The following is a 26430-nucleotide window of genomic DNA, read 5'->3' as shown; positions in this document are numbered from 1 at the left end:
TTTTGACATGAGAAATCCTCATTTGGTTCACATAGTTTCAAGGTCTCGTCTTTCCTTTTTTTCAGGCCAATATTGCTGGAGGGGCTTATTTGATGAGTTGGTTTCTGAGCCTGCTTTCTTTTTCTTTCTCTTCTATTTCAATTACGTCTTCTCCATCACATCTACTATTCACATCAGGCATGCAGTTTTCAGAAATACTTTCTTTTTTTCACCATTCATTCAGGACTCCTTTCAAAACACTTTTTAAAGTCTTTAAAATCAACAGATAAACTCTGGGCATCCTGCGTGCTACGGAGACTCTCTGTGGCTTCCACTCCTTGCTTCCCAGGACTGAATTCAGTTTTGTAGGAAACTTTAGAACTTTCCTCAAGATCACAGATCACCTGCAGTTGTTGGGCTCTGTCATTCTGTATTTCTTCTCTTTTAGCTCCCCCTGTAAAAATTTTTTGGTGATACTTAATCATCATCAACATCTTTATCCAGAAATTGTTTTCACTTACACTTTTTGGCAGAATTTTCTTGTTTCCCCAATGTTTTTCCACGTTGCATTCTTCTAGAGATGTTGTGAAAATTTCAGCCGCAGTGGAAGGTAACTTTCCATGAAGAAGTTCAGTAGCTCTGTCATAAAATCCTCCTTTTGCAACAATGCAAAGGCCATCAAACCAAAGGTCAGTATTTGTCTCGCAGAAACTCAAACTCCTCACTTTCTTCTCAGTAGTGAAAGCTGTTATGTGGCTTCTTCCAGGCTCAAACAAGATCAGTTGGAGCTTCTTTCTCATTAAGATTTCAATAACAGATGCAGGGCATGTCTTCAATGGTAGAGTTATAGCATGTTTCTTCAAGAGAAAAAAGGTTTCTTCATCTTTGGTTTCCTTATTTGTCTCATCACTGGGTAATTTCTCAGGACAAGGGGGAAGCAGTCCTGCTGCATGACGACTTGGGGTACACCTGAGCAAAGTGAAACTATCCTCTAGAGTATTTGCTCTCTGTAGTCCAAGGGTGGCCTGATGATAACAAATGAGAAATATTTCAGACTGAAAAATCTGAAGTACATTATTAATCATAATTTGTTTTTTCCTTCATCCATGCAATACTTGATTACAGATTGAAGAGAAAAAAATATTTCTATACAGAGGGCTTTCAAATTATTTAAAGACTTGCAATGAGAGTAAAGTTACAAATTAGGTATGAGTAAGTAAATTATTTTCTTAGTGCACCCCTGTATTCACCTTGTAAAGAAGAGCAGTATCTTTTCTTCTCACCTGCTCAGTCTCAGCAACACCAGCAACTTTTGCAATGGCACTAGAACTGCATTCCAAAACTGGTACAAGTTCTTCTGGTAGCTCCTCCATCTGCTTTAGTCCATCACAGCTATAGGCTGGTGTTTCTGTTATGGTAAAGCACTGGACAAATGTAATGTCACTCCCAGATAGTTACACAAAAAACAAACCCAAAATCATCCGAGCAGATGTTTTGAATAGAAAAATATTTTAGTGAGAGTATGCTCAAAATTACCTTCTCTACGTGCAGCATACATCACCGCTATACAGGTGATGATACAGGTTAAAGCATGATGTTAAACACAAAAATGAGCTTCATAAAAACCCCATAAATATTGAGGTCTAAAACAAGGTGTATTTGGGGTTCGCATTTTCCAGTTCCCAAAGTATTTGGAAATGGAAAATGCATTTCATTACAGTGGGCAGGTGAAAACTTATGGATTAACCTTACACATTAAAATTACTCAGTGCAGGTCTGCATTTACATACACTAAAATTTGCTATAGCATTTCCATTAATTTATGTTGGAAGAATTTACCTGGTATAGTCTGCCAAGAAAAGACTTTTCACATTGTTTGGTCTGAAGAGCAAATCTGTCTTGCTGCATGACATTGCTAAATACTATATACTCATCCAGGACATACTAAGTACCCCCTCACCTCTGTAGTTTCTTGGAAGTTCTAGGATTTCTTGTGAAGTTCTACGATTTCTTGAGAGCTCATATCTGAATAGTGGCAAACAGTTATCATTTCACCTTCTCCAGATACAGTTTACAGATTAGGAGGATTTTCAAAGGGTTACACCTTCACACATACCCCATGAATGAAATCATCTCCACTATAATGGCACAGAAATGAAAGCAAAAACGCTGGATTTCTTTGCATACCAGACTCTTTATCATGTAGCAGCACAACGGGAGTTTGAGTAGATCTGTTTCTGAGTGAATCCAAGACTGCTCTCCATTTCAGTTTCTGAACTTCATCCTGAATTAGATCTCCATTCTTAATGGGAAAAAGGGGAGGAGAAGGGAAAAAAACCCACAGGTTATATACATATATATGGTGTTTATGATATCAAAAACAGGCATATAAATTTCCTTTGCTATTTTGCATTCAAAAGACCCATTATTTCATTAGAACTGCTATTGTTTCATACAATTTTCTTATTTCAACATTTTCTAGTAAATATTGTAATTGTAAACTTCAGTTTTCCCTTCATACTTTACAAAGCATTAAGGAAGAAAATCCGAGTCATAAGCATGTAATATGTCAGATGACAGGTGGAACAGTGACTAAATTATATGGTCGTCAACAAAGATAAAAGAAAGTCCAGTCAAGTAGGGAATAAGAGTAATAGTTCTGTGCCCAGCTACAAAGACAATTGTTCCTAGGTTAGAAGAACTCAAAGTGGAATAATCATTCTGAACAGACTTTTGTTTCTTCATTGATAATTTAATTGCAAATTTCATATTCTGTTCTTGACATTTATCTTGAGTCCCTGATTGAATTTGAAAATTTTGACACTTCCTGATGCAAAACAGATACCCCTACTGCTTGATAACAGCAGATCACATTTCACATGCACTGTGCTCATTTTCAGTGAACAGAAGAATCAGATTTGATTGTCTCAACAAAACACATCGTTGAGATGGTAACCAAAACAGCTACACCACAGAAACTGAGCCAACACAGGCACTTTTGTCTTCCTGCACTGCTCAGCATCAAATGCCAGCAGAAAATAAACCCGGTCCCTTTGCACTGAGCTGCAATTTTAAAATTACATATGGATGGGAAAGGCAATGACTTGCAAGTCTTCAGTTCCTAGTGAGTCAGGAAAGGCTGCTGATTTTCCACAGGATCACCAATGAGAATAATCTTTATTTCAACCCAAGTCAGCTGCCTCATTGTTGTGGTCTATTAAAAGATCTTGACTGAGAGGAACAACTTCAGTGAAAACCACAACACTTCCAAGACTTCTTCCCTTATTTTCTCAGTAATATCAACTGATAGAATGATTTGCGTAGAAAGGTACCTTAAAGGTAATCTAGTTTCAAACCCCCTGCCATGAGTAGGGGCACCTTCCACTAAACCAGGTTGCTCAGGCCCCATCCACACATTTGAAATAACACCCCCAGGGGTAGGGCATCCACAACCTCTCTGGGCAACCTGTTTGAAACTAATGCCAATTCCTTGAAACACAATCATTCCTTTCCTGCACCTTTTCATTTATTTCTTTACAGGTATCAACTCTTGCTTGATATGTGGGTACTGTCAAAAGCAAGTTGCACAAAATGATGTATAAGATACAGTGCTCAGGTGGCAGAACATCACACTGAGAAATCAAGACCTCAGCTGTCATGCGAAAGCTGTGGAAAGATGCATCACTTTGTTTATTCACACTTTTCTCTCATCTTCAACAGATCTCCTAATGCTCGCATTTAGAAACTGATAAGTCAATACTCTGCCACATGTAACAAGCTGCTTTTATGGTGTACGTTCATTTCTCATTCAGGCATATATTGCAACTGGAATATTGCAGTCAGGATGCTGATACTGAGCATCAAAAAAATTCAAATTTTCCACAAGATTTACATAATTACACTCAACCATGAGATGCAGTTCACCTCTTGGTGCTCAGACTAATTGGATCTTGTATTGCTCACAATTTCTCATTTTTATAGCTGCTGATGGAGTATGATGAGCTGAAATAGGATTTTTCTTGTAACTATTTTGGCTTAAATACTACAAGACTGAGGTGATGAGACTGAGATATTCTATTTTAATACATGCTGGTAAAACTCCAGATAAGGGGAGAAAACCCTCTCTCTTCAGTTTTACAGAAAAACACCAGATGTCTCCCTCCTCCTTTTATCATCGATATTGATATTTTTTCCCGGCTATCTCAAGTCATTTTCTACTAGAAAAATGCAAGTGTACTTGTAGTACCAAAATAGGAGGAAAAGATAACCAGGAATGCAGAAGGTGCAAGATTTGATGCTCCTGGTGCTATACACAGCATTTAAACAATACTATCCACTCTGCAGCAGAATAAAGTAAACACAAATTACAGCCTGTTTATTTATACCAAAGATTGGTTTACTGAGACTCTAAATCTCCTATGACACCAGAAATGTAAATTAATACTTAGAAAATAAATGGTTAGAAAACCTCACGTAGAGGAAAAAATAGGCTTTTATTAGAGTACAGCATAGAAAGAGTCCAGTTCCTTGAAGACTTCTTGGATTGGTCTCAGGCAATTAGTCATTTGTGTATCTTGCTTTCACATCTTTAAATAACTCAACTTTTTTTTTCTCCTTTTCTCAGTTTTATCAAACCAATATTAATTCTTCACCACTTCTTCTCTGGCTCTGAAAGGCCTCACTCCTCTTGATTTTAGCTGTGCAGTACCCTCATATTGCATTTGTTGGTTGTACCTGTTTACAACTCATGCAAGTCCCTCAAGAAGTATCTCAAAGTATTTTTAAATTTTTCCCAAGGGAAAATGAATACAGCAGTTAAAGTAACTATAGCAATGGCTCAGGCTAAGCAGTTGGTCTTTCTGCCACCTTGGGGCAGCTACAGAGACTTGTGGGGTGAAGTGCAGCTTCTGAGCTCTCCACAGAGATCACCCACATGCTGCTGGTTACTGCAGGATGATCTCACCACTCTCTGAGAGAGACAACCTCCTGGAGCTCACTGCTTTGGGACTGGAGATACACTAATGGGATAAAATTACCAGGCTTGCAAAAGTGCATTGAACTACCAGGTTAAAAAAATGTGTCTATATTTCCTCTAGCTTAATGGATACAAGATCCTCTCTGGCTTCTCCCAGTTCTGGAAGTACTCACAGTCTGATTGACCTCCAATACAAAAGGGTTTGTTCATGCCCATTACCTCTTGGTTAACTGTAGTTAAAATCAGGAGAGTTCTTGGGATATCAGGTCACAATCTAAATGAGTGCAAGGCATAGCTGATCTCACTTTAAATATAAAGCCTCAGAATAAAAATACCCTGCACCTCAGTGCATGAAGAATAAAACTTTGTTTGAGTCCACGCTGTGAAAAAAATTGTTCCTTGTCAGCAGAATGAATTGGCAGAAGCTGAATGCCATATTCTAGCATGAGCAGAGCTTTCCCATGCAGTGCTGAAGTGCTTGAAGCAAACAAGTCCTATTCAGTGTATTCAGGGCATATCACAATGCTTCAGAGCCACAAACCACTGACTAGCTCAGCTCACTCCTGGTCATGAATGCCACATCCGTCTTCCCTCATTTACCATTATCCAGAAAATCTCATAGACAAGATTTATTGTCAAGAATGCTTTTTTTGCTCCAGCATTTCAGCATGAATAACATGCAAAAATTCATCCAACCATATGTGTCCTCCTCCACTGATTGGTGTCCACAATGCAGGTCTCAGAAGTTCTTCTGGGCTCTACTTTTAGTGCCAACCTTTTGCTGTGAGCACATAACTTCAAAGATTAAGGGAAAAAGGTTTGTTGAGTGCCCCCAGTGTGCACCTAACAAAAGCTCTGATGCTATGAAGCTCCCATCACTGATTCTACTGGGTGTGAAAGAGACACCGGAAGTACTAATGAATAAACAATAGTAAGAAGAAAAAATCAGGCAGGATAAAGCCTCACACTTGCATCTTAACTGTACCTCTAATGACAGGTGTAATCCAGGGTGATACAAAGATATAAAATAATTAAATTTTGCATTATTTTTACTTACCAATCGACTTACCAGATTAAGACTGTTGTCCCCATCCACCAATCTTTTAAGTTCTGAGTAATTTTCTTTCTTCTTTTTCAACTTCACAGTAGCTTGATCTTTTAAAGTTCTGTTTTCATCTAAAAGCTCTTCCACTTTTTCTTGTAGTTTGATTTCAGATAATTTTAAACTATAGACATGATGGTGAGATTCTTCCAATTGTGTTCTGAGAAAGTCTTCAGTGTTTTGAGAGCACTGCAGTTCAGTCAGCAGGTCTGCCTGTTCTCTTCTGGTGTCTTCTTCTTTTTCCCTCAAGAGCTTCAGGTTTTGCTGAAACACCTTGAGGTGGCTTTTCACATCATGCTCCACATTTTCAATACAAGTCTTCCATTCCACTTCTTCCACACCAGAGTGTTTACAGCCCTGAGTCCCACTGCACATTGTCTGCAGCTTCTGCTGGAGGTGCTGCACCATTCCCTCTTCTAACTTGGATGTCAAAAGAGCAATATGGGCATTAAGATCTAGGACTTGCTTTTCCAGCCTAGATACCTCACCCTGAAGGTAAGAGTCCCTTTTCCTCAGTACTGCTGTCTGTTGTCTCTGCCTTTGTTTGTAGTGCTCAAAATATTCTGACTGGTTTTTTATTTCATCGTCTTTTGTCTTCAGCTGCTCCTGAAGCCAACGCAGCTTTTCCTTGTGCTTCTTCTCTGACTTCTTTTGGTTTTCAACCTATCGTTTCAGTGAGATGTACAATTAACATATTACTATTAAAGGTTTTGTTACCTTATACTTTTTCTCAATTTAGTTATAATTCTGCCCTTGTTTTCTGAAAACTCAGGAATTACGTAAGTATGTATTTTTTTTTAAAAAAAGACAGTAAAATACTGCACTTAGAGCAAAAATTACCTGGTTTGTCATTTCAGCCATCACCAAAACATCTCAGTAGGAAACAAACAAAACAAACTCATCTACACCTGCTACTATATGACATACAGGAATTTTTAAACACATTTTTGCATGTTCTACAGTACATATCAAATCAAAATAAACTGTAAAATAAACTTAGAACTATAATTCATATATCCAGCTCTGATTTATACAGTAACAGATCCTTAACACTGACAGTATTGTAGCACTGGGGTGTTACAGGTAGAGAAGCTGTGGTTCTGTTATAGAAAACAGGACACACACTTTCCTGAGCCCAGCATTTTCCCTTTGCTCTTCACCATACCTGTCATCTGTCAGCTCCTCTGATAAGACTCCTGAAAAAGGAGAAAGGAACAGATGCCTTTTGAAATAGTTTGAGAAATACTTTGGTATTTTCCTTTGCACTACATTGTGTTTGAATGCAAAGACTTAGAGGTGAAAGATGCCAATGAAAGGCAGAAGAGGCTTTCATGAGTCCCATACTGCCCTTGCTTTGAGCAGAGTAAGAGCCACCAGCATCACAGGGACATTGCAGCAACTTTGAAGCAACACTGAAGGCACAGAGACATGAAGGACTGTGTTTTTTTCACGGACTTCTTGAGAACAGTTATTTTGATCATCAGTACTTTCCTGTCTGAGGCTTTCAATGGCAAGGACTTGTCAGAAGGAACACTAGGCTGAAAAGTCAGGCAAATATGAGCTGTTATTTTGTTTAGTTAACTCTTGATGGGAATATATGCATAAGCTTCCTGAGTCTTGAAAAAAATACATTTCACTTTTAATTACAAAAGCAGAGACTATTCTTCATTCTTGTGAATCTTGCCACATGGTACTAGTGTCCTGTTAGGGTATTCAACTTTGACCTAAAATTCTGAGAAAATGAAAGTGTATCTTATGATAAACAGAATCAAAAGACATTGTTTCACTGAAGACTGCTCCCGAACAACTTTCATTCTTCTCCATTTTCATGAATCCATTGAATAAAAACTAGGTAAAAATGCCTGTTGTATGGGGCTGGAAAGATAAAGTCTGACCTAAGAAGGAGTACACTGACTGGGTCCGAGGGAGAAAGTAAGAAGGGGGAGCATAAATTTGATCAGGCGCCTAAATGAGAGAAGTAACAGCAGTGTTGTCAAAAACAACAAAGAAATAGACAGGTGGAATAAAAAAAAAAGTCAAAAAATTCTTCTGATTTCTTCAGTTGTAGAAAAAGAGAAAGGCTGAGACTATTTATTGCTTAAAAAGAGAGGTCACTGGAGATGAACTTGAATTATAAATTACTACCACAAAGAGGAAATAAACTAGGTCATTTGCAATAATATCCCCTCACCAAGTTGATCAGGTCCTCCTGAACGTCTCGCAGTTTCCCTTTCATGCGCACATTGGCATTTTCAACTTGGTCCAGCTTCACATAAAGTTGATCAGTCATCACAAGAAGTGTTTTGTGTAACAGTTCCAGCTCTTTCATCCTGTAATAGTGAGAATGAACATTTTTGCTAAGTAAATATCACAGTACAGTTCCAGATGGATAAGCAGTCACAAGTAGTGCATCAATTTATCTATTTTTGTATTTGTCTCCCAGAAATAAAATAGTTACAAATTTTTGATCACTAATGTAACACTTGATTCTTAACATGTCTACTGGGATTTGCACATTGTGCTGGAGACTGTCAAAATTTTTAAAGGTAACACCTTTCTGCCGACTTAATAAGAATACCATAAGTAAACACGTTTACAAGATTTTTGTTCAGTGGAGTTTGGCATGCTGTATGAAGTAACAACTTACCATAAAGACAACCACAACACTCCAGTCTCTGCATGTACCTGATCATAGGATTATGGTACATTCACAGTCAGTGAATTCAATTTGTATGACGGTAAATGCTTCCCATCAAAATTAACATCACAGGCAACCTACAAGTACCTATATTTTAGGGGCTGAATTGAAAATATCTTACTTATAACATGCCTTCAGAGGGTACTAAAACCTACAGTGTATAATTATATTGACTTTGTCCGCAAAGATGGATTTTGACAAAATACAGGTTTGCTTTGCCTGTTGCTAGTCAAATGGCAGTTTAAAATTATGAAGTGTGATACGAAAATATTTTAAAAAATTAATTATTATTTTGAAAAAAGCCCATTATTAAAATATTTCTAACAAAATTCCTTGATGAAGTCAAGGCAATTTAAAATTATACAAGTGTTTTAATGCCATTTATATTTCCTATCCTTTTAAAGTTTGACATTCTTTAGAACAGTGCTGCTTCTGACTATCAAAACCTTATTATTCTAGTCAAATGTATAATTAATGCTTAATGGCACCTTCATCTACTGTAATGATTAGCATTAACACAATAAATTAGATGAAAGTTTCTGAAACAAGGAACTTTTTTTTACAACACGAAATTCCAAATTAACTCTTATTTTGAAAGGAAAGGAATATCCTTTACAAACAGAATTTACACCATATGTATATATAAGAATGAAATATCCTTAGAAAGCTGCCTGATTATTTGCAACAATATGTTAGACTATGCTGTAAATTTTACTTAAATAATTCTTTAAAAAAGGATTATTGCTTTTCTATTGACAGCTATACAAAACACGCATGCATCTTCTCCAACACTCTAAAAACACAGAAAGTCTTTCTTTATGCTAGTTCTGCATGTATCATTTGACAACCAGTACAAAGGACAAAGTGAAGAGTACATTTGTCACATAACAAAAAAGTTTAATGCAAACCCCCCTTTCATTTACCTATTTCTTAGGATGGAATCTGACTCCATGTAGTCCTCTAGAACACTTTTCAGTTTTTGCTCTGACTTTTCCAGCTCTTTTATTCTGAGGTCCAAATTTTCTTCTCCAGCACTGTTTCCTTTTTCATCAGGTGTGCCTGCATCTTCTATTTCCTGGAAAACATAGGAAGTAGCAATTTTAACACTGAAATTCAGAACAGCAAATCCTTCATTACTGGGCATTCTAATACAGTAACAAAATTCTTGTTCTCTTCCAGATGAAGGATCCATGATGAAAAAAGCCTAAATTAGGTTCTCAATATACTACAGTCTAAGCATGCAATAACAGAGCCTAAGCCTCTGATGATCAAATGAACAGTCCTTCTTGATTCTGAACACATTTATTATTTATGAGAGAGTCACATTTCATTAGCCCCATTAGCATGTATGAAGGGAGTTGCCATTCACAACATGAGATCCCCATAAAATATTCAGTTAGACTAATTAATAAAGGAATTAGGCATCAAAGTTATGGGAAGATAATAATTTTCTACTAAACATGGGAGTTCCTAAAACTGAATGTGTTTATTTTGGATAAATGTATTACATTATTATTGTTTTAAGACAGAAGACTAAAAAAAGAATATTTCCTATCCAAAAGACATTCTATAACTATTTCAGAGAAAACATTCTGATTCTTTAATTGGTATTCTGGAATTCTGCATGCAGTATTTTACTTATATCTACTTCAACTCTGACAGGTCATGGAACCACAGCTGAAAGGAATTTTCAAATTTGGGCTTGAGAAGGCAAGCTAAGGTTGGTTCTTTTCTTTTGCTTCTTTCAGTCACAGATCTAAAAATTCTTCAGAAACTCACTTCAGTAAGTATAGTCCTGTAATTTTGTCCTGGTTTCTGCTGGGACAGAGATAATTTTCTCTGTAGAAGCTGGCACAGGACTGTGTTTTGGACTTAGGATGAGAATAATGTTGATAACACACTGATGTTTTGGCTGCTGCTGCTCAGTTGTGCTCACCCTACGTCAAGGACTCCTCAGCGGCTCATGTCTGCCAGTGAGGAGCTGCACAAAGCAAGGAGCACAGCTGGGACAGCTGATCCAAACTGTCCAAAGGGATATTCCACACCACAGAGCTTCATGCTCACTATATAAACTGAAGGGAACTACCCAGAAAGGGACTGATCACTGCTCAGGAACTGGCTGGCCATTGGTCAGCAGGTGGTGGGAAACTGTAGTGTCAAGCACACTTGCTTGTCTTCAGTTCTGTTAAATTCTCTCTCTCTCTCCCTCCCCCCTTATAATTGCAATTATTAGCATTAGCATATTATTATAGTAATATTTTGTCTCAATTATTAAACTGTTTGTTTCTCAGCACAATTTCTTTCTGATTCTCCTTGCCACTGGTGGAGGCAGGGTGTGGAGGGATCAAGGGAGTGGCTGCATGGTGCCTGGATGTCAGCTGGGTTAAACCTCAACCAGCTGGCACCTCTGAAATTACTTTGATTTTGCTGCATTTATGTTGATTTGGAATTGTATCTTTAAATGGAATTCAACCACAGAGTTTGGACTTACTACCTTATTACCAAGGAAATAATGCAATTACTTTTTTTTTTTTTGTAGACAAATGCTGAATCTACAGTGCAAAGAACAAGATAAAAGTAACTTTTTCGATACTGAGGAGTAGAAAATGTTACAAAACCAGTGCAAAAGAAGAAAAAAACAATTCTCTTATCACCTCATTTTGATGTTTTGCTATGTGGTATTAACAAGTTCAGTCAGTTATATAAAGTGTTAAAATTTTGATAAATTGTATCAACTCACTGGACTTATGTCAGCTGCACAAGGACCTACAGCTGAAATGATTCAGTGACTCCTCAGCCCCTTAAGAAATCATGATACTTAAAAGCTTCGAGTGTGGGTAGGCATCAAAGAATAAATCCATGTGGACAATGAAGTTCACACTTCTTTGTGATACCAAGCCCAGTCCCTTCTCAGAGACCATACATCCCTGAGACATGTTAACATAATTATGGCTGTCCCATGGATGGTATAATTTCCCAAATGCAACAGTATCTTCAATTTCGAGTTCCTCAAGACATTAATATTTTGTCTGTACTTGTTATTTGTAAATGGAATAGACACCCTGTTCTGTGACAATGGTTATCGCTGAACAGCTCTGCAAAAGGCATATATAATAATAGTGGGCATTTTTACTTTTGTCATTAATAATTTACAGTGTAAGCGGAATTAATATCATTTGCAACTGCAGCATGAAACCAGAAACACTGTTATAATTGACACAAACAATGAAAAACTTAGTTTCCTTCTTCACTTAGACAACTGGGACAGATGATTTGAAAGCTGTGTCACAAAAAGGGAAAATCAGGCCCAAATTCTGTGTTTCGGTCCATCTTTTATGGACCGAATCACAGAATAATAGAATCAGCAAGGTTGGAAAAGACCTCTAAAACCACCAAGACCAACCACTCACTAGCCCAGCACTGCCAAGTCCAGCATTAAAACCATGTTCCCAGGTGCCACATCCACACCTTTGAACATATCCAAGGATGGTAATTTTACCAGCTCCCTGGACAGAGTATTCCAAAGAAAGCCTGAACACCCTGTCAACACACTGCACCCATTCCCAACTCTACAGTAAATTCCAATATACAACAGATAGTAAGACTAATGATTAGTTTTCCAAAAGTACAAATCCTGCTATCTCAGTGCAGAAAAAAAAACCATCATAGATAAATACAATGGAAAATGTCAGCCAAATCAGCCAGTTTTCTTGAGAAAACTGTCACATATAAATCACAGTATAACAACAAAACACATAATAAAATAAGGAAATTAAGCTGTTCCTACCTGCTGTGCTTTGTAACAAGACCTCTCCTATCTGTGCAGCGTGCTTATCGTGGCAGCCACATGCTCTGACCATCCCATCTTTGTGCTTGTAGTTCCATATTCAAAATAGTGATGAGCAAATCTGTGTCTATGAGAAGTGTTTCTTTACCAAGAGAATCCTTGTTCCTTCATTGGCACCAGGTTTGATTATCTCAAGCTCTGTTTACCTCCTGTTGTGGTCCTTTGCTTTTGAGTGATGCCAGAACTCTCTCTTGCAGTGAGGGCCTTATTTTTCCACATTCTGTCATCACACTGCTGAAAGCCTTAACTAAAAAATGAAAAATTTCTATTTGAAAACACATTCTCTAAATGCTTGTTCCTTCTGAACAATATATTGTGAGCAACACATTCTTTTCAGGATCGAGATTCCAGACTTTTGCATGATCCTTGTTTCCAAGGTAAACTGTGCTTTTCTACCAGGGTTATTCCAACCCTGCCATCAGCCACAGTTTGCTGCGTGGGACTGAATTATTCTTGTGGAGTGTCTCAGCTCCTTCTGCAGGTAAATGCTCTTGTCCAGTCGTTCTTTGTGCAGAGTACTTCCCTTCAAAGCCTGACAATTATCTGAGAGAACAGGCTGCTTCTGAGGCCGATTCCTGCACCTTCAATTCCTGCCTTATGTTATTTTTGTCAATCATAATTCCCGCTTCATGTGATGTATTATTCTAACGAGCTAATTCATGTTGGAGTTCAGTGTGTCCACGGGAATGGACCTGTTGCTCTGTGGCTTTCTACACAAATATGATTTTCAAGAAAATGTGAGGGAGGAGAAAGTTATCTTCTTATATTGTGCTCTTAATGTATTCATCTTGCCTCAACATTTCAGAAATAATTAAAATTATCTACTTCTTCATATTGCCTTTCTGGTTCTGAAGCATTGATTTGCTTCTCCCTCTTTGAAAGAGTAGTATCTTTTAGTTTTCTAACCATTCCCTTAAAAAGGTCTTTGCAACTTCCATGTTTTGAGTGTGTGTGCTTCACCCCAAATTTTTCTTGCAGTTCACGTGGTCACTGGCTGTTTATCTACCTCTGCTGGTTGAGGTTGTGCCATTTTTTCTTCCTGTTAGCTAATGATGATGTTTTTTTATTTCACCTGAGAGGATACCAGGATTTCCAAATATTCATGTTCAACTGCTTCTCTGCTTATCACATTTATCCACATGCCCATTTCTCCAAGTCCTTCTTTCTTCTTGAAGAGATAACTGAGCACAGCACATCATGCATTGTTTTTTCCTGACCTCTCAGGCCATCATGGAATCTCTCATTTTCCCAGTGCTGCCTTTACCAGACATTTCCTTACTTTTCAAGAAACATTCAAAGAATCATATTTCCCACACAGCTCTCACCCACTTTAAAGTTTTCATACTTCAATCTACCATCTTGCCTTTCTCCAAAACTCTTCCTTGCAGTACCTGTGGATTTCCAGCTTAGGAATTTAGTATTAATTTTACCACTGCAGGGTTGTAAATATTTATTTGTTTCCAACTTTGAACAGTTTGCTTCCTGTAAGCTATTTACTATAGACAACTTAATGTCAAACACTTAGCTTTTTTTAATAAAGATATTAAAAAAGAGATCCTGTGTTTCTTGGGTGAAATGCAAACCACATTTGTTGAAAGCATGCAGTATGGAGACAAAAATCTCAGCACTGTAAGAAAACCATTTGGTAGATATCAGTTCACATAGCAGCCAGTAATTGCACTTGTATTTTTTCTAAGTTCTGTTTATTTTTTTTTTCAGTGTTTATGATGTGCTGGTCCTTATTTGATTGTGAAATCATCCCAGCTTGAAGCCATATCTTAAAAAAAATCTCTAATTTAAAGTTCAAATATTTTGCAGCTTCAAGTATTATGCAAACTGCTTTATGAAAATATGCACCAATTTAAAGCTGCTTAATAAATATTTTCTGTATTTTTTGCACGTGGACTCAGCTTTTCACTCCATTGGTTCTTTTAATAGCCTGTAAAAAAAAAAACCAAAACCAAAACCAAAAACAAAGAAAAGATCTGCTGAGCTTTAGATAAAAAAACATTACTTTAGAAATACATGTTAGTATCAAATACTAAATTCACAGACTGCACAATGCCTTTCTGAATGCTTTATATTAGCTTCAGAATAACTAGAACCAGAATTACTACCAGTAAATCACCTGGTTTGTCTTGAAATAGTTAACAGTGTTGAAAAATCCAACTATAAATAAGTATAAAATTAGCTTTTCTGTGTTGGATTAATCAGAGACAGATTCACATCTAGCGAGATAAATTAAAGGAAATTTCCCTTTACACCAGCACCACAATGTGATGTACACTCCTAAAATGTCAAAAACCGAGTAGTTATGTGGCTACACAGTCATTATTACCCTGTGTTATCTCCTCAAAATGGTTGTCACCAAGCTTGAATTTAGTTACTTAAGTACTTACTGTTAACAGGAAGAGTAGCACATTATATCAGCACACTGCATTTTCTGGAGACTATTAACATTTGCAATTTCTTTTATTTTTTTTTTTCTCTTTTATCCAAGGGGAACCCAGAATACTATCAGGTAATATCACCATGGAAACCTATAGATCACTTGAATGCATAGTATGTCAGAGTATTTTAAACAGAATTTGAAAAATGCTGGTGGTTTCACTGTTTATTGAGTATTTATAAAGTATCTCTAGACTTGGCCAGTATATCTTACAACATATTTAAAAACAAATATATTCATCCAGATGTTAGCACCTCTAACTGGGACTGGTATAAAAAACCTGGATGAAATTCCAAAGGCAATATTTTGGTGACTCTTTTAACATTACTCTTTCAAACTTATCTTAACCAAAATAGCATCTGTTTTATCTGATCCCATCCAGAAATTCACTTCAGACTGTGGAAAGGTGAATAGTTTACCACAATGCTTCACCTTTCTTCTCTCTGTAAGCATACGCTTATTTTTTTACAAAATAAAGAAAATTTCATAAGAAATACTGAAATTACTGAAAAATATTGTTCAATTTCAACTACTTTTCAGTTTCTAACAATCAAAAGAAAGTTCCTGCACTTTCAAGAAAACAATAATACCCAGTAATTACATTCCACCCATCTGCATCGGTTACCATTTTATTGAAAAATAAAAAAGCCTATGCAGCAATGCTTGTAATGAAAGCCCAGAGCAAGTTCCAGAGTCTTAACAGAAAGATGGTAACTGAACTTGAATAAATCCTAGAAAGAGCCCATAATAATACAGGTCTGATTTCTCAAACGTACTTGAGATCTGGGCAGAAGAAAATACTGTTTCATGCTAATAATATTGTTTCATGCTAATAACAGGGGCTTGTCATCATTCTTTTTCATCACACAGTACTGATAGTGATGCCTTAAGTTTTAAGTTTTTCTGTTCTGCTTGAGTGTGCAGCTTTTAGTTTTATATTAAGGGTTACTAAGATCTTTTCACAGGGTGGTGAAGACAAAACAGTCCTATTCCAGCTGGGGACTCAAGGACAATCTCTTCAAACTTCAGGCCCTAAGTGTGCACAATGTGAAAAGAGGAAGGTGGGCAAGCAAGTAAGCAAGGACGATGAAACTTCATGATTTGAGGTTATTAACTGCACAGTTGACTTCTGTATGCAAATGGACTAAAACCTATAAAAATGTGAGATCTCGTGACAAAGCCCTCTTTTGCTTCCATCCTTGAGCCATCTGGGCAGGGGCTATGACTGTGGCATTGGTACTGCCAGGGTGTGGCTTTTGAAGGCCCCTCAATAAATATCCATTTTATTCCTCTTAACTCTGTCTAGTCTCTGTTCCAGCTCCTCTAGGCATCAACAGAAGTTTCAAAGATGTTGATTAAACTCCCACTATAAGGAGATTGCTTGAAGATAATTCACAACAGATTGCAAAGAAGAAAAAGCTTGGAAAGTTTGTAAAGGTGTATTATCAGGTTAAAAACAACAAGAACAAGAACAAAAAACAAAACAGTAACAATGCAAATACTGTGTAATATTCAATAGCCTTAAAGCATAGTATAATACTTTAATAGTTAGGCTGTTGTGTTACTCTCCTTCTGAAAGGCAGTGTGGAACCTGCATTGCTCCAGGGAAGAGGACTGGGACTGATTTTCTGAATTGCATTTCCCTCCTGCCCAGTGTGAGAGGCGAGTACTGGCACTACGGCTCCTGCTCCAGCTGAAGAAATTCACTGCCTTTTGCACTGAGCTGAAAGGATCAGGACACTGTGAAAGGACAGTGAGAATGATGCCACTGTCTCAAGGGAGAGGAAAAGAGGTTTTTTATTTGCATTCTTTCCATGTTGTGTCATTCATATTGCAACCTTCAAATCGCCTCAAAAAAGGGAAAATTTGTTATTATTTCCTAGGTTATTTCATTGGCCTCAAGGATCTGGAGGAAGTAAAATCAACTCCTTATTTTGCATGGATGTTATGCTCACAGGGCTTCTTAGAAAGCAAATCCTAAGCCAAACATTGCTTGCCATCTCTCCATCCAGCATGATGGAAGGCAGGAACCTACAGCACTTAACTGTAATTAATTTCAGACAAAATGTACCTGCTCTGCAAGAATGGAAAGCACTCGCTGTAGTTATGGTAGTCAGTATCTTTGAATATAAAATAATTTCTCATTGAAAACCCAATGACTTTCTCCAGAAATCAAGGAAGAAAAGTATCCAAGTTGGACTTTGTAGATGACTCTTCCTCTCTGTGCAGTTAAAACTAGTATGCCCTTCATCAGATTTCAGGGTCTTACAAATAATCCCCAAAACATGGCAGAAAATCTAGGAGTCAAAAATGGAGTACAAAGAAATATAAAGAATACCAACCACACGTCTCGGCTCAGTTGTGTCATCAAGGCCACAGAATGAATGCTAGTGAAAAAAACAAAAAAAGGAACAAAAACTATAACATAAGATCAAAAGAAAATGAGGAAAAAAGAAAAGAAAGAAGATGTAAGATATGTAATATGAAATCCAGTGACATTACAGCAGTTAGTCTTACAACATTAATTGAGCTGATCTGAAAGAAAGACACAGTATACCAATCTTACTCTAAAAAGCAGTAAAAAATATTAAATATCAGTATTTGAAGGCAGTTTACAACGGCAAAATCTGTAGTTTTTAAAAAATTCATATATATTAGGTTTGGCTTTGTGATTCACTTAGAGTACTTATAATTGCACACAAAACTAAAACTTTCCTGAACCAAGACTTAACAAGCCAAGGGAACAACCTAAATACAACTGAAATAGCAGAGAATCAGTTATGAGAAGAGCACAGTATGTTTACTCAGCATTTGTTCCTAATATATCTTCTCACAGATTAAAACTGGGATTTTATATCATTCTTCTGTATAGCCTCTAGAAACAGGACAATTTGCTGAAGAATCTATAGGGCAGAAATACTTTAATCCTTATGTTCTGATTTGACAGAATTTTACACAAAACTTAAAAACTGAATCCACTCCTAAATGAAAATAAAAAGTCATACTCATGACACAGTAAGTTGAGCACTGCCCTTAGCTACCACCACCAGCAATGGGCTCAGCTATAAATCCTGCTGTTCTTTATAAAGTGTAAGACTTCTCTCCACAAGAAATTATTGTGCTCGGTATCAGTGGCATGTAGGTGTCAGTCTGCACCCTTTAACACATTAAACCTTTAGGAGAACAATGAGGTAAAATTATATCATTCATTACTTTCCTGACAACACAATCTTCCTTTGGGCCATCAGAATGGGATTTAATCCCAGGGAAAAAATAATTCAAATGTAATAGGGATAGAAGGAAGCCCTCCACCCATCCAGAAGTTGAAGCTTAATAGAAAGAGATGAAGCTTTTTTGAGGTCTCTTGCTAATGTAACATTAAAGCAAAGAGGATGTTAATCATTTTAACTCATTACCAGCTTTCTGTTAAGCTTGTGATTAAGATCTTTCTTTTCCAGTGCTTTTCCACATCCATCCGGCTGATGAACCAGCAGAGATAATGCTCTTTTCCATTTCCAAAATTATCAGTCTGGCTAATCCTGTACCTGCTCTGTAAACTGTAATGGCAATGCCTTAAATGCTTACATTTTGGCAACAGCAACATCTAGAGGTGTTGATTTTGAACAGTAATATTTGAAATAATTAATAGGTACAAGTATTGTCTATCCCTCAACATTTCTCTGCTTAGAGGAGTTAAGTGTAGCACCTTAGACATCACTGGCTGCTAGGCAGGAACAGCTTCAGGAATAGATATGGTCAGGGGCAGAAGAAGGCAAAGGCAGAAGAAGAACCTTTTAAGAGTGAATACTGCCTGTGTTTCTCTGCTCGTGCAAACACAGAGCTCTGCCCTCCCAATGGATGCAGACAGACCAGCCCCAACCACATCACTGGGGGGGTGACACAAAGCAATAATTAGCAACAGCACCAGATAGCCAGCCCAGCTTCTGCAGGTTCTTCTCCTGGCTCTTCCACAAACCCAGGCAGGTATCACAATCTGGAAAGTGCAGAACAGGGTATAGCAGAGGGGAGACAACTACTGTGGGAGCAGAAGGGGTCAAGGGAAGGAAGAAGTGGAGGGAATTGGAATAGTTGCTAGAAGTGCAGCTGGGAGGACTGCCACTTCCTGAAAGCAGATGAAGGGATGCTGAGTGCAGAGAGGGGAGAGGAAGAAACTTTTCCACACCCAGTGAGCTGCTCCCCGAATTCTCTCTCTGTTCTGCAAACCCCATTGATGTCTTTCAACTCCCTCCAGAGTTCTCCAAAAGCTTTCCTTTTATCCTTTTACCCCATTCTCATCCCAAGAGGAAAAAAACAATGACTGAAAATTCCACTACTATCTCCATTCAGCCCAGCAGTAGGTTTATGTGGGATTACATACCCATAAATGTTGAAGAAAGTGAACCTGGAATGTGACTCGTGTTGGGATCTAGGCACTGATTAAGCAAAACTAACATAACTAAAACACTCTCCTGGGGCCTAGACAAAGACCCATTGCCAGTCCATACTCTGCTGAGCAGCCTAAACTCCACAGACCTGGGAAAAACCTGAGCCCACAGTACATGAACCTTGTGCCACCCTTTGCTTGGGAACCACAATGACATAAATTAATTTGCTGTTTGAAGCCTTGATCAGAGCTGCTTCTTAAAAAATAAATCAGATCCATTATATTAATTTGTTTCTATATTACATCAAGAAATACTCCTTAATTGTAGTGTTTCACTGGTGCTTCACTAATTTTATTTTTAATTACTTGAAAGTTTTGCATAGCAATGCTATCCAAAGAATAGGGCTAAGCTAACCAATTTTTTCAGAGGCAAATCTTTGTTCTTTCTTGATCTAAACCACAGCAAATCCTCCTTCTACTAGTCCAGAGTCTCTCCAGACTCCTTGATTCCTTCCTGTAATTGACAGAAATCCTGGATAGGAAATAATTGTGAGCAGATTAGGGCAGAGCTGCATTTCATGTAGCAATGACTCAAATTCAAATTTTATCTTGTCTTAAAATAGATTTTGTGATATTAGGTTAATTAATATTAACATCACTGCAACATACAAAAACAATTTTGTATGGAAAAAAATCTGTTGATACTTCCCAGACATAAATTTACCTTTTCCTCAATTTCTTTGAGTTGCCTCTTTTGAAGTTCTATTTTATCTTCTAGATCTCGAATTCGCTGGAACAGAAAAAGCAAAATAGATATTATTATATCAAATTTGAAAAGCAGATGAATCAAAAAGATTAGAAACAGGTTAGAAATAAAGAGAAGAAATGCCTATTATTAATGTAACACTTCCCTTAAAGTTATATTAGACATGTTCAAGGCAAAATTTTCCACGTTTCCATGAAACCATGGCATTTCAACCAAGCTGAACATGCGTTCAGAACGTCATGTTTGCTACCAGAAAGTCTACTCATCACCACTCATTAATCCTAATTTTAACCTATACACACTGAAAATTCCATTTTGCACCAAAATTATTTTTCTGTGCAACTGCCAGTTTTTCTGCCTACCTAGACAGTCAGCAGATTGCACTATCACATTTCCTTTTAACTCTTTATTTTCATATAAAACATAACCATGCTTCTAGCATAATCAGGCTATACCAGTGAAAAGAGAACACACAGATTTTCGGTTTATCCCAAAGATTCCATTCAGAGACTCAGCTCTGTCCTTCTACCAGTCACCTCCCACCAGAGCCAGATGGAATGTTTCCTTCACTGTAGCTTCCCATATTTTTAAGGATTTTTCTTTTTCAGTTTCACAAAGATTCTCCAAAACATGACTGCTGCAGGGTCCACATTATCTTATTCTTTTATGTATTACATCCCTTTTTCCTTTCTGTAAATTACACTTCTTTTTTTCTTATTTTTTTTATTTTTCTTTTGATGTTTGGGGTCTTACACAATTCAGATGAATTTTATTACACCTCCAGTATACTGTACTCATTACAGATAAAGTAGGTTATGAATAATTTTTTCTATAGGCAGAAACCTGAAATCTTCTACTAACAGTCACTGGTGATCAAGAAACAACTTCATACAATGAGATTTTTTGGGGGGATTAACTACCCAATCTCAGCCTGACCCACAACAGCTAGGAATGTTAACAGTTCCTCAACTTGGAAAGGCAAATTATCATCTCCTCTAACACGGATAGCATAGGTGATTAAAATTAATGCAGCTGCCTCACTCCCAAATTATTTTATGACTCTCAAATTGATGTGAACAATAGTATGTCTTTCAAAGCAACATCCAGTCATTACTTAAAAACCTGTGTGTATCAACTGATGCTGTAGTTGCTTACCTGCATTCAGCTCTAAGACTTCAAATGGGGGTAAATGCTCCACACTCATTACAGTCCTGGACAGCTGCAGCAAGGCAGCAGCTGATCCAATGACCAGGCTGGTTTGGAGGAGCACAAAGTCTGGCTTGAAAAATCACAAATCTAACCTGGAACTATTCCAAAAATGAGGTACACGAAACTCTGCAGTTCACTTTTCCTAGGGCATACTCCTCCACACAAATATTAAAGAGAAGCAATGAGCAAAAAAAAACCCTTTATTGTTGCTCTTGTTTCAAAATGGAAATTTTGCTTAAAAACTATTTTGCATATTATACAATCAGTGTAAGTTGATCAAAATCTGAACTATATCATATACTATATATTGCAGTGCTCCAAGATTTTCCCCAGATAATACACAAACCAGCAGGAACCAGATTACCTCATGTGACATAAGTGAATGCACCTTTGCTGACAATCACAAATGCCCCAAGTACAGCTGTATTAATTTCACTTTTCCTCCATTGCATTTGAATTGATCTATAGTTTATCTATGTCCTGTTCAAGGCAATCCTCTCTCTCAAGTGATCATCTTCATATACTGATGAGAAGCAGGCAGGTGGAATCACCCCCAAGACCTCTAATCCATCAGGTTAGACTCCTTGTTTCTTGGAGTTTCTCTCGTACTCATTACAGTTATGCTGATTCCTACTTATAACCACATCCCAGACCTGACTGACAGACTTCTCTGGGGGTTGTGCTATGCTCTGTGGTAAAATTTGACCATAGTGAGATAAGAGGAGAGAAGCAATTTTTAAGAGTACCATTTTCATCTTCAAGATTTGTCATGTAAAGGTATTTTTCAATAACTTCTGAGAATGTGCCTTTAGGGAAAAAAAAAAAAATTAAAAAGCCACAGAACATCTGGCGGCTTTCTCACCTCAGGGTTTAGAATAAGTGTTCCTCTCTAAAAGAACAAGTTAATTAGGATAAGATGGCATTTTCAGGATTTTGGAATACTGTTAATCTAGTAAAAAAATGAGATGTTATTCTTCCCTTATGAATTTCTAATCTTTTCAAGATTATAGCTATCCAGCTATTTTCTCCAACTGTTCAGAGCAGTTCTAAAAAAAGGGTTGGGGCTTCCATTTTCCAATTCCCTCCTGTAGTAATTGTTACATTTTGGGAGATGAAAGATAGAGAATAGTTTTAAGGTGCAGAAATATATATACTTTCTTAAAAATTACTTAAAATTCAAAGATTATCTACCAGCTGAAAGGGAATACACAATGGATTTAATTTCTTACCAGTAAAAATCTACAAAAATCCTCAAAACAACTAAATTGGTAACAGTAATGCAGATTATCCTGGTTTTGGCTGGGGTAGAGGTACCTTTCTTCACAGTGTCTGGTATTGGAGCTGTGTTTTGGATTTGTGCAGAATACATGGTTGATAATATAGAGATGTTTTTGTTGTTGCTGAGCAGAGTTTACACAGAACCAAGGCCTTTTCTGCTTTTTCACACTCCACTCTGGCTGGGAAGTTGGAGATGAACGTGAGGCTGGGAGGAGACACAGCCAGGACAGGTGACCCAAACTGACCAAAGGGATATTCCAGACCATGTGACAGCACTCTCAGTATATAAAGTGGGAGGAAGAAGGAGGAAAGAGGGGGATATTTGGAATGGTGGCATTTGTCTTCACAAGTCACTGTTACCATGATAGGTCCTGCTCTCCTGGAGATGGCTGAACACCTGCCTGCCCATGGGAAGTGGTGAATTAATGTCTCCTTTTGTTTGGCTTCTCTGTGTCGTTTTTGCTTTCCCTATCAAACTGTCTTTATCTCAACCCATGAGTTTTCTAGTTCACTCTGCCAATTCTCTCTTGATCCTGCTGGTGAAGAAGGGAGGGAGAGAGTATCTGTGTGGGGCTTGGCTGCCAGAGGGGGTGAAACCACAGCAGTTCTGTTGGGCGCCCAGCGCGGGGCCGAAGGGTTTGGGCTAACAACAGATCTCACTGGGATGTGCTAGAATGAATTTACAGCTCTTTGTGCTGCTCAGCCAGGAATCAGCAGGCTCCCGTTCCTGCCATGGGGCTTGATTACCTGATTGTGTATTAGAATCTACTGCTCAGCAGTGGCCAGTGCTGTGCTTTCCCTGCTTGCTGTGGTGCTGTAGTGCTTATCACCTCACGGGATTGTGCCTGGGAACGCTTTGATAACAGCCATGGCACAAGCCTGGGCTGGCAGGTGGCCAGGGCACTGCTGCTGCTCTGCTCACGGTGGATAGAGCCAGCAGGGAGACTCTGATGTGTATGAATGTGTTCTCAGAGCTGCTCCAGACTTGGCACTGAAGGGCAATATGCTGAAGGCAGGTGACTGTTTAAATAGCTTCTATTCCTCTCCTATGAGTGGAAATCACAGTGACAGAATACTTTTGCTGCAAATGAGTAAAATTTCAAAACTAACTTCTTTGCTGCAGAAAGAGTTCAAATCTAGATAGGTCAAAAAATTTGTTTTAAAACACAGTCCTGGGCTGGAATTGTTCATCAGGTAACGAAGCCTGGTGTTGTTTGCTCACAGTTGTTTACTTCCTTTCCCCTGGAGCATTATCCAGGAGGATGAAGTAGGTGTAACTATTCCATGAATATCCTCTGATTGCGCAGGGACAGCACTGGAAGATAACATAGTTCAACTATTTATATATCCTGAAAATCTGGATTTAATAATTTATTTCCATTTAACTGTAGAGAAAGCCATAAAAATATATACATGTCTATGCAATATATTGGCTGGAAAAAAACCATGGAGTATTTAACACATAAAAAGAATAATTTTCCTTTATTGAATCTATCTGCATTTACTGCCTTATCTTGATTACAAAGACAACAATTTCCAAAATACAACTTTAAAAATACATAACAAATAAATGTAAGAAAAATAATCATAGCTGTAATAAAAAGCATCTTCTAGAAGTAGCAAGATGTATTCATCAGTCAAAGGCTGTATTTAATTACTGAGAAGGAGATCACACAAAAGTTAGAGATACTAATTAAGACCCAGGCAGGACTGTTTGAGATGCAGTATAAGCCTTTACATGTTTATCTACTGTTCCTTTCATTTGCAAGAATTACCAATCAAGAAGCTGTGGACTCGTTCTCAGATTTCAACAGATGATTAGATGCTTTACAGTATATTCTGATTTGTTTATGTGACAACAAATCACACAGAACTATTTCATTGTTATAATGAAATTCTACATCCTTCTATGCTTCAGGGTATAAGTTGATGATCGTTGAGCTTTTCCTGCTATGTGGTATAGAGTTGTCACAATTGTGCTACAAAAGATGCATTGAGCTCTACCCATGACATGGCTTGCAGGAACCTTGCAGAGTAATCCTGTATACTTCCAACAGCACAAAAAAAAAAGATGCAAGGAAGCAACAAAATTGACTCTATTTTGCTCTCAGAAGTTTGATAAGTCTCAGCTGAAAAGAAAGCCACAGGCTGTTCTTCCCTTTATTTCCTTTTTTTTAAAAACAGAGGGATAGAAGATATGGATAGGCAACCTGAATCCAGCAGTGTGTTTTCCTGAGTACCTAGCTTGGTCCCAGTCAGAGCAAGGATTAGGGACAATGTAGAGCAGTGCTCTGCTGGGTTCTAGCAATTTCTGTGTTCCTGCAGTTAACAGCTGCCCCTCAGTCACGGAGTGCACCTTTTTTGGGACTGACAGAATTCATGGGATTAACTCTGTGTAGTCAAATCATGGAGCCATACAATGGAGTTACTGTAGGCAAACAAAGAGCCACAGTCAGGCAAAAACAGGACAACGGGAATGCAAACATGGGAGAGAGGAGTACAAACATAAGGGATGGATTCCTAACACTGTCCACCTTGCCTGCACTCAAAATCAACCTGCCAAAATAACGAGTTATTTTTCATTGATTTTATTAAAATAGCAAATAAAATCTCATCACGAAAGTTCTGGATAATGGTGCCTTTGCAAATACTCCGCGCATGGAGCTTCCCTGTGTTTTGAAGGAGGGTTTGACAAGCCCCCATTTCAGTATGGCAGGCACCTACTCAATAAATAAATCGTTCTTCCACTAGCAGTGAAGCTGCCGGCACTTGTGAGTGAGCGCTCGCAGGCAGCCGCGGTGCAGCCCGGGCTGGAGGCGCTCCCTGGGCAGAGCTATCAGCAGATGGCTCTGCTGGCCAGGCTGTCTGTGCTCAACAGCAGCTGCAGCTCTGCCAGCGCTGGGCTCAGCTCACAGATCCGCTCCACTGCCACACACCCACAGAATAAAAGATGCTCAGGATGCTTTACTTACTCCTTAATTGTGATTTGAACAGACTTTTAAGTTGCATTATAAAACTTTTCTTAATAGTAGTTACACATGCAGCACATATACAAAGGTAGGAGGCACAGATGTAACAGCCTCAAAATGCTAACAATCAGGTAAGGGAGAGCACATCCAGAAGGGTCAGGCAGCTAAAGTACACGTTTCCTTTGGAAGTCTGTAATGCAAAGACAGGCAAAGACTGCCCCCAAAGTGGCAGGAACTATATATGACATTATGTTACTAACAGAGGCACAAAAACGAATGCCATCAGTCAGCCACAGTTATATAAATTATATGTTCACTGACTGCAGGCCTCTCCAATTTAATTCCTGGAGAGATCCCAACTTTGGGGCTGTCCAACTGCCCCAAAAGCATGACATTTTTTTCAGCAGACGATTCATAATGTGTAGGAGATTCCTCATAAATACACATAAACCCTCCATTTCCTTTCAGCTCATTGTGGAAACTTCATTTTTGTGGGAAACAGGATCCACTTCTTGAAGTGCAGTGACCCACTTAAGCAATTCTCTTTGGTAAATACAGATAACAAGTGCCTTCCAGTACTGTCAGGGAAATGGAGATAAGTCAGCTCTTCCTTTCTCAAGTAGCAGAGGACTGAGACACCAAGATGGGACTACAAATTCCTACTCCCAGCAGGTCTGACCTTCCTATACAGTGGGAGTGTCTAAGTTTGCTGGAAGCATTGCTTTATAGCAATTACTTTATAGCATTTGGTACCTGAACTGGCCTCGGTGGGAC

At 38.1% G+C, this 26430-nt stretch overlaps 1 protein-coding gene across 1 annotated transcript in view; it reads right to left on the bottom strand.

Moving 5' to 3' along the window:
• Positions 1–17225: 17225 nt before the first annotated feature.
• Positions 17226–26430, bottom strand: part of JAKMIP1 (janus kinase and microtubule interacting protein 1) — an 84286-nt gene continuing 75081 nt past the window's right edge. Inside the window, exons 20-21 of the mRNA XM_062492670.1 lie at positions 20159–20224; positions 17226–17468 (exon numbers count right to left, since the gene is read on the bottom strand). Of these exons, the coding sequence (XP_062348654.1) occupies positions 17418–17468; positions 20159–20224 (117 nt within the window). The 3' untranslated portion in view covers positions 17226–17417. The remainder of the gene's footprint in view (positions 17469–20158; positions 20225–26430) is intronic.

The sequence above is a fragment of the Cinclus cinclus genome, chromosome 5, assembly GCF_963662255.1.
Source record: "Cinclus cinclus chromosome 5, bCinCin1.1, whole genome shotgun sequence".
Classification (NCBI taxonomy): domain Eukaryota; kingdom Metazoa; phylum Chordata; class Aves; order Passeriformes; family Cinclidae; genus Cinclus; species Cinclus cinclus.
This window is presented reverse-complemented; position numbering and strand designations above follow the sequence as displayed.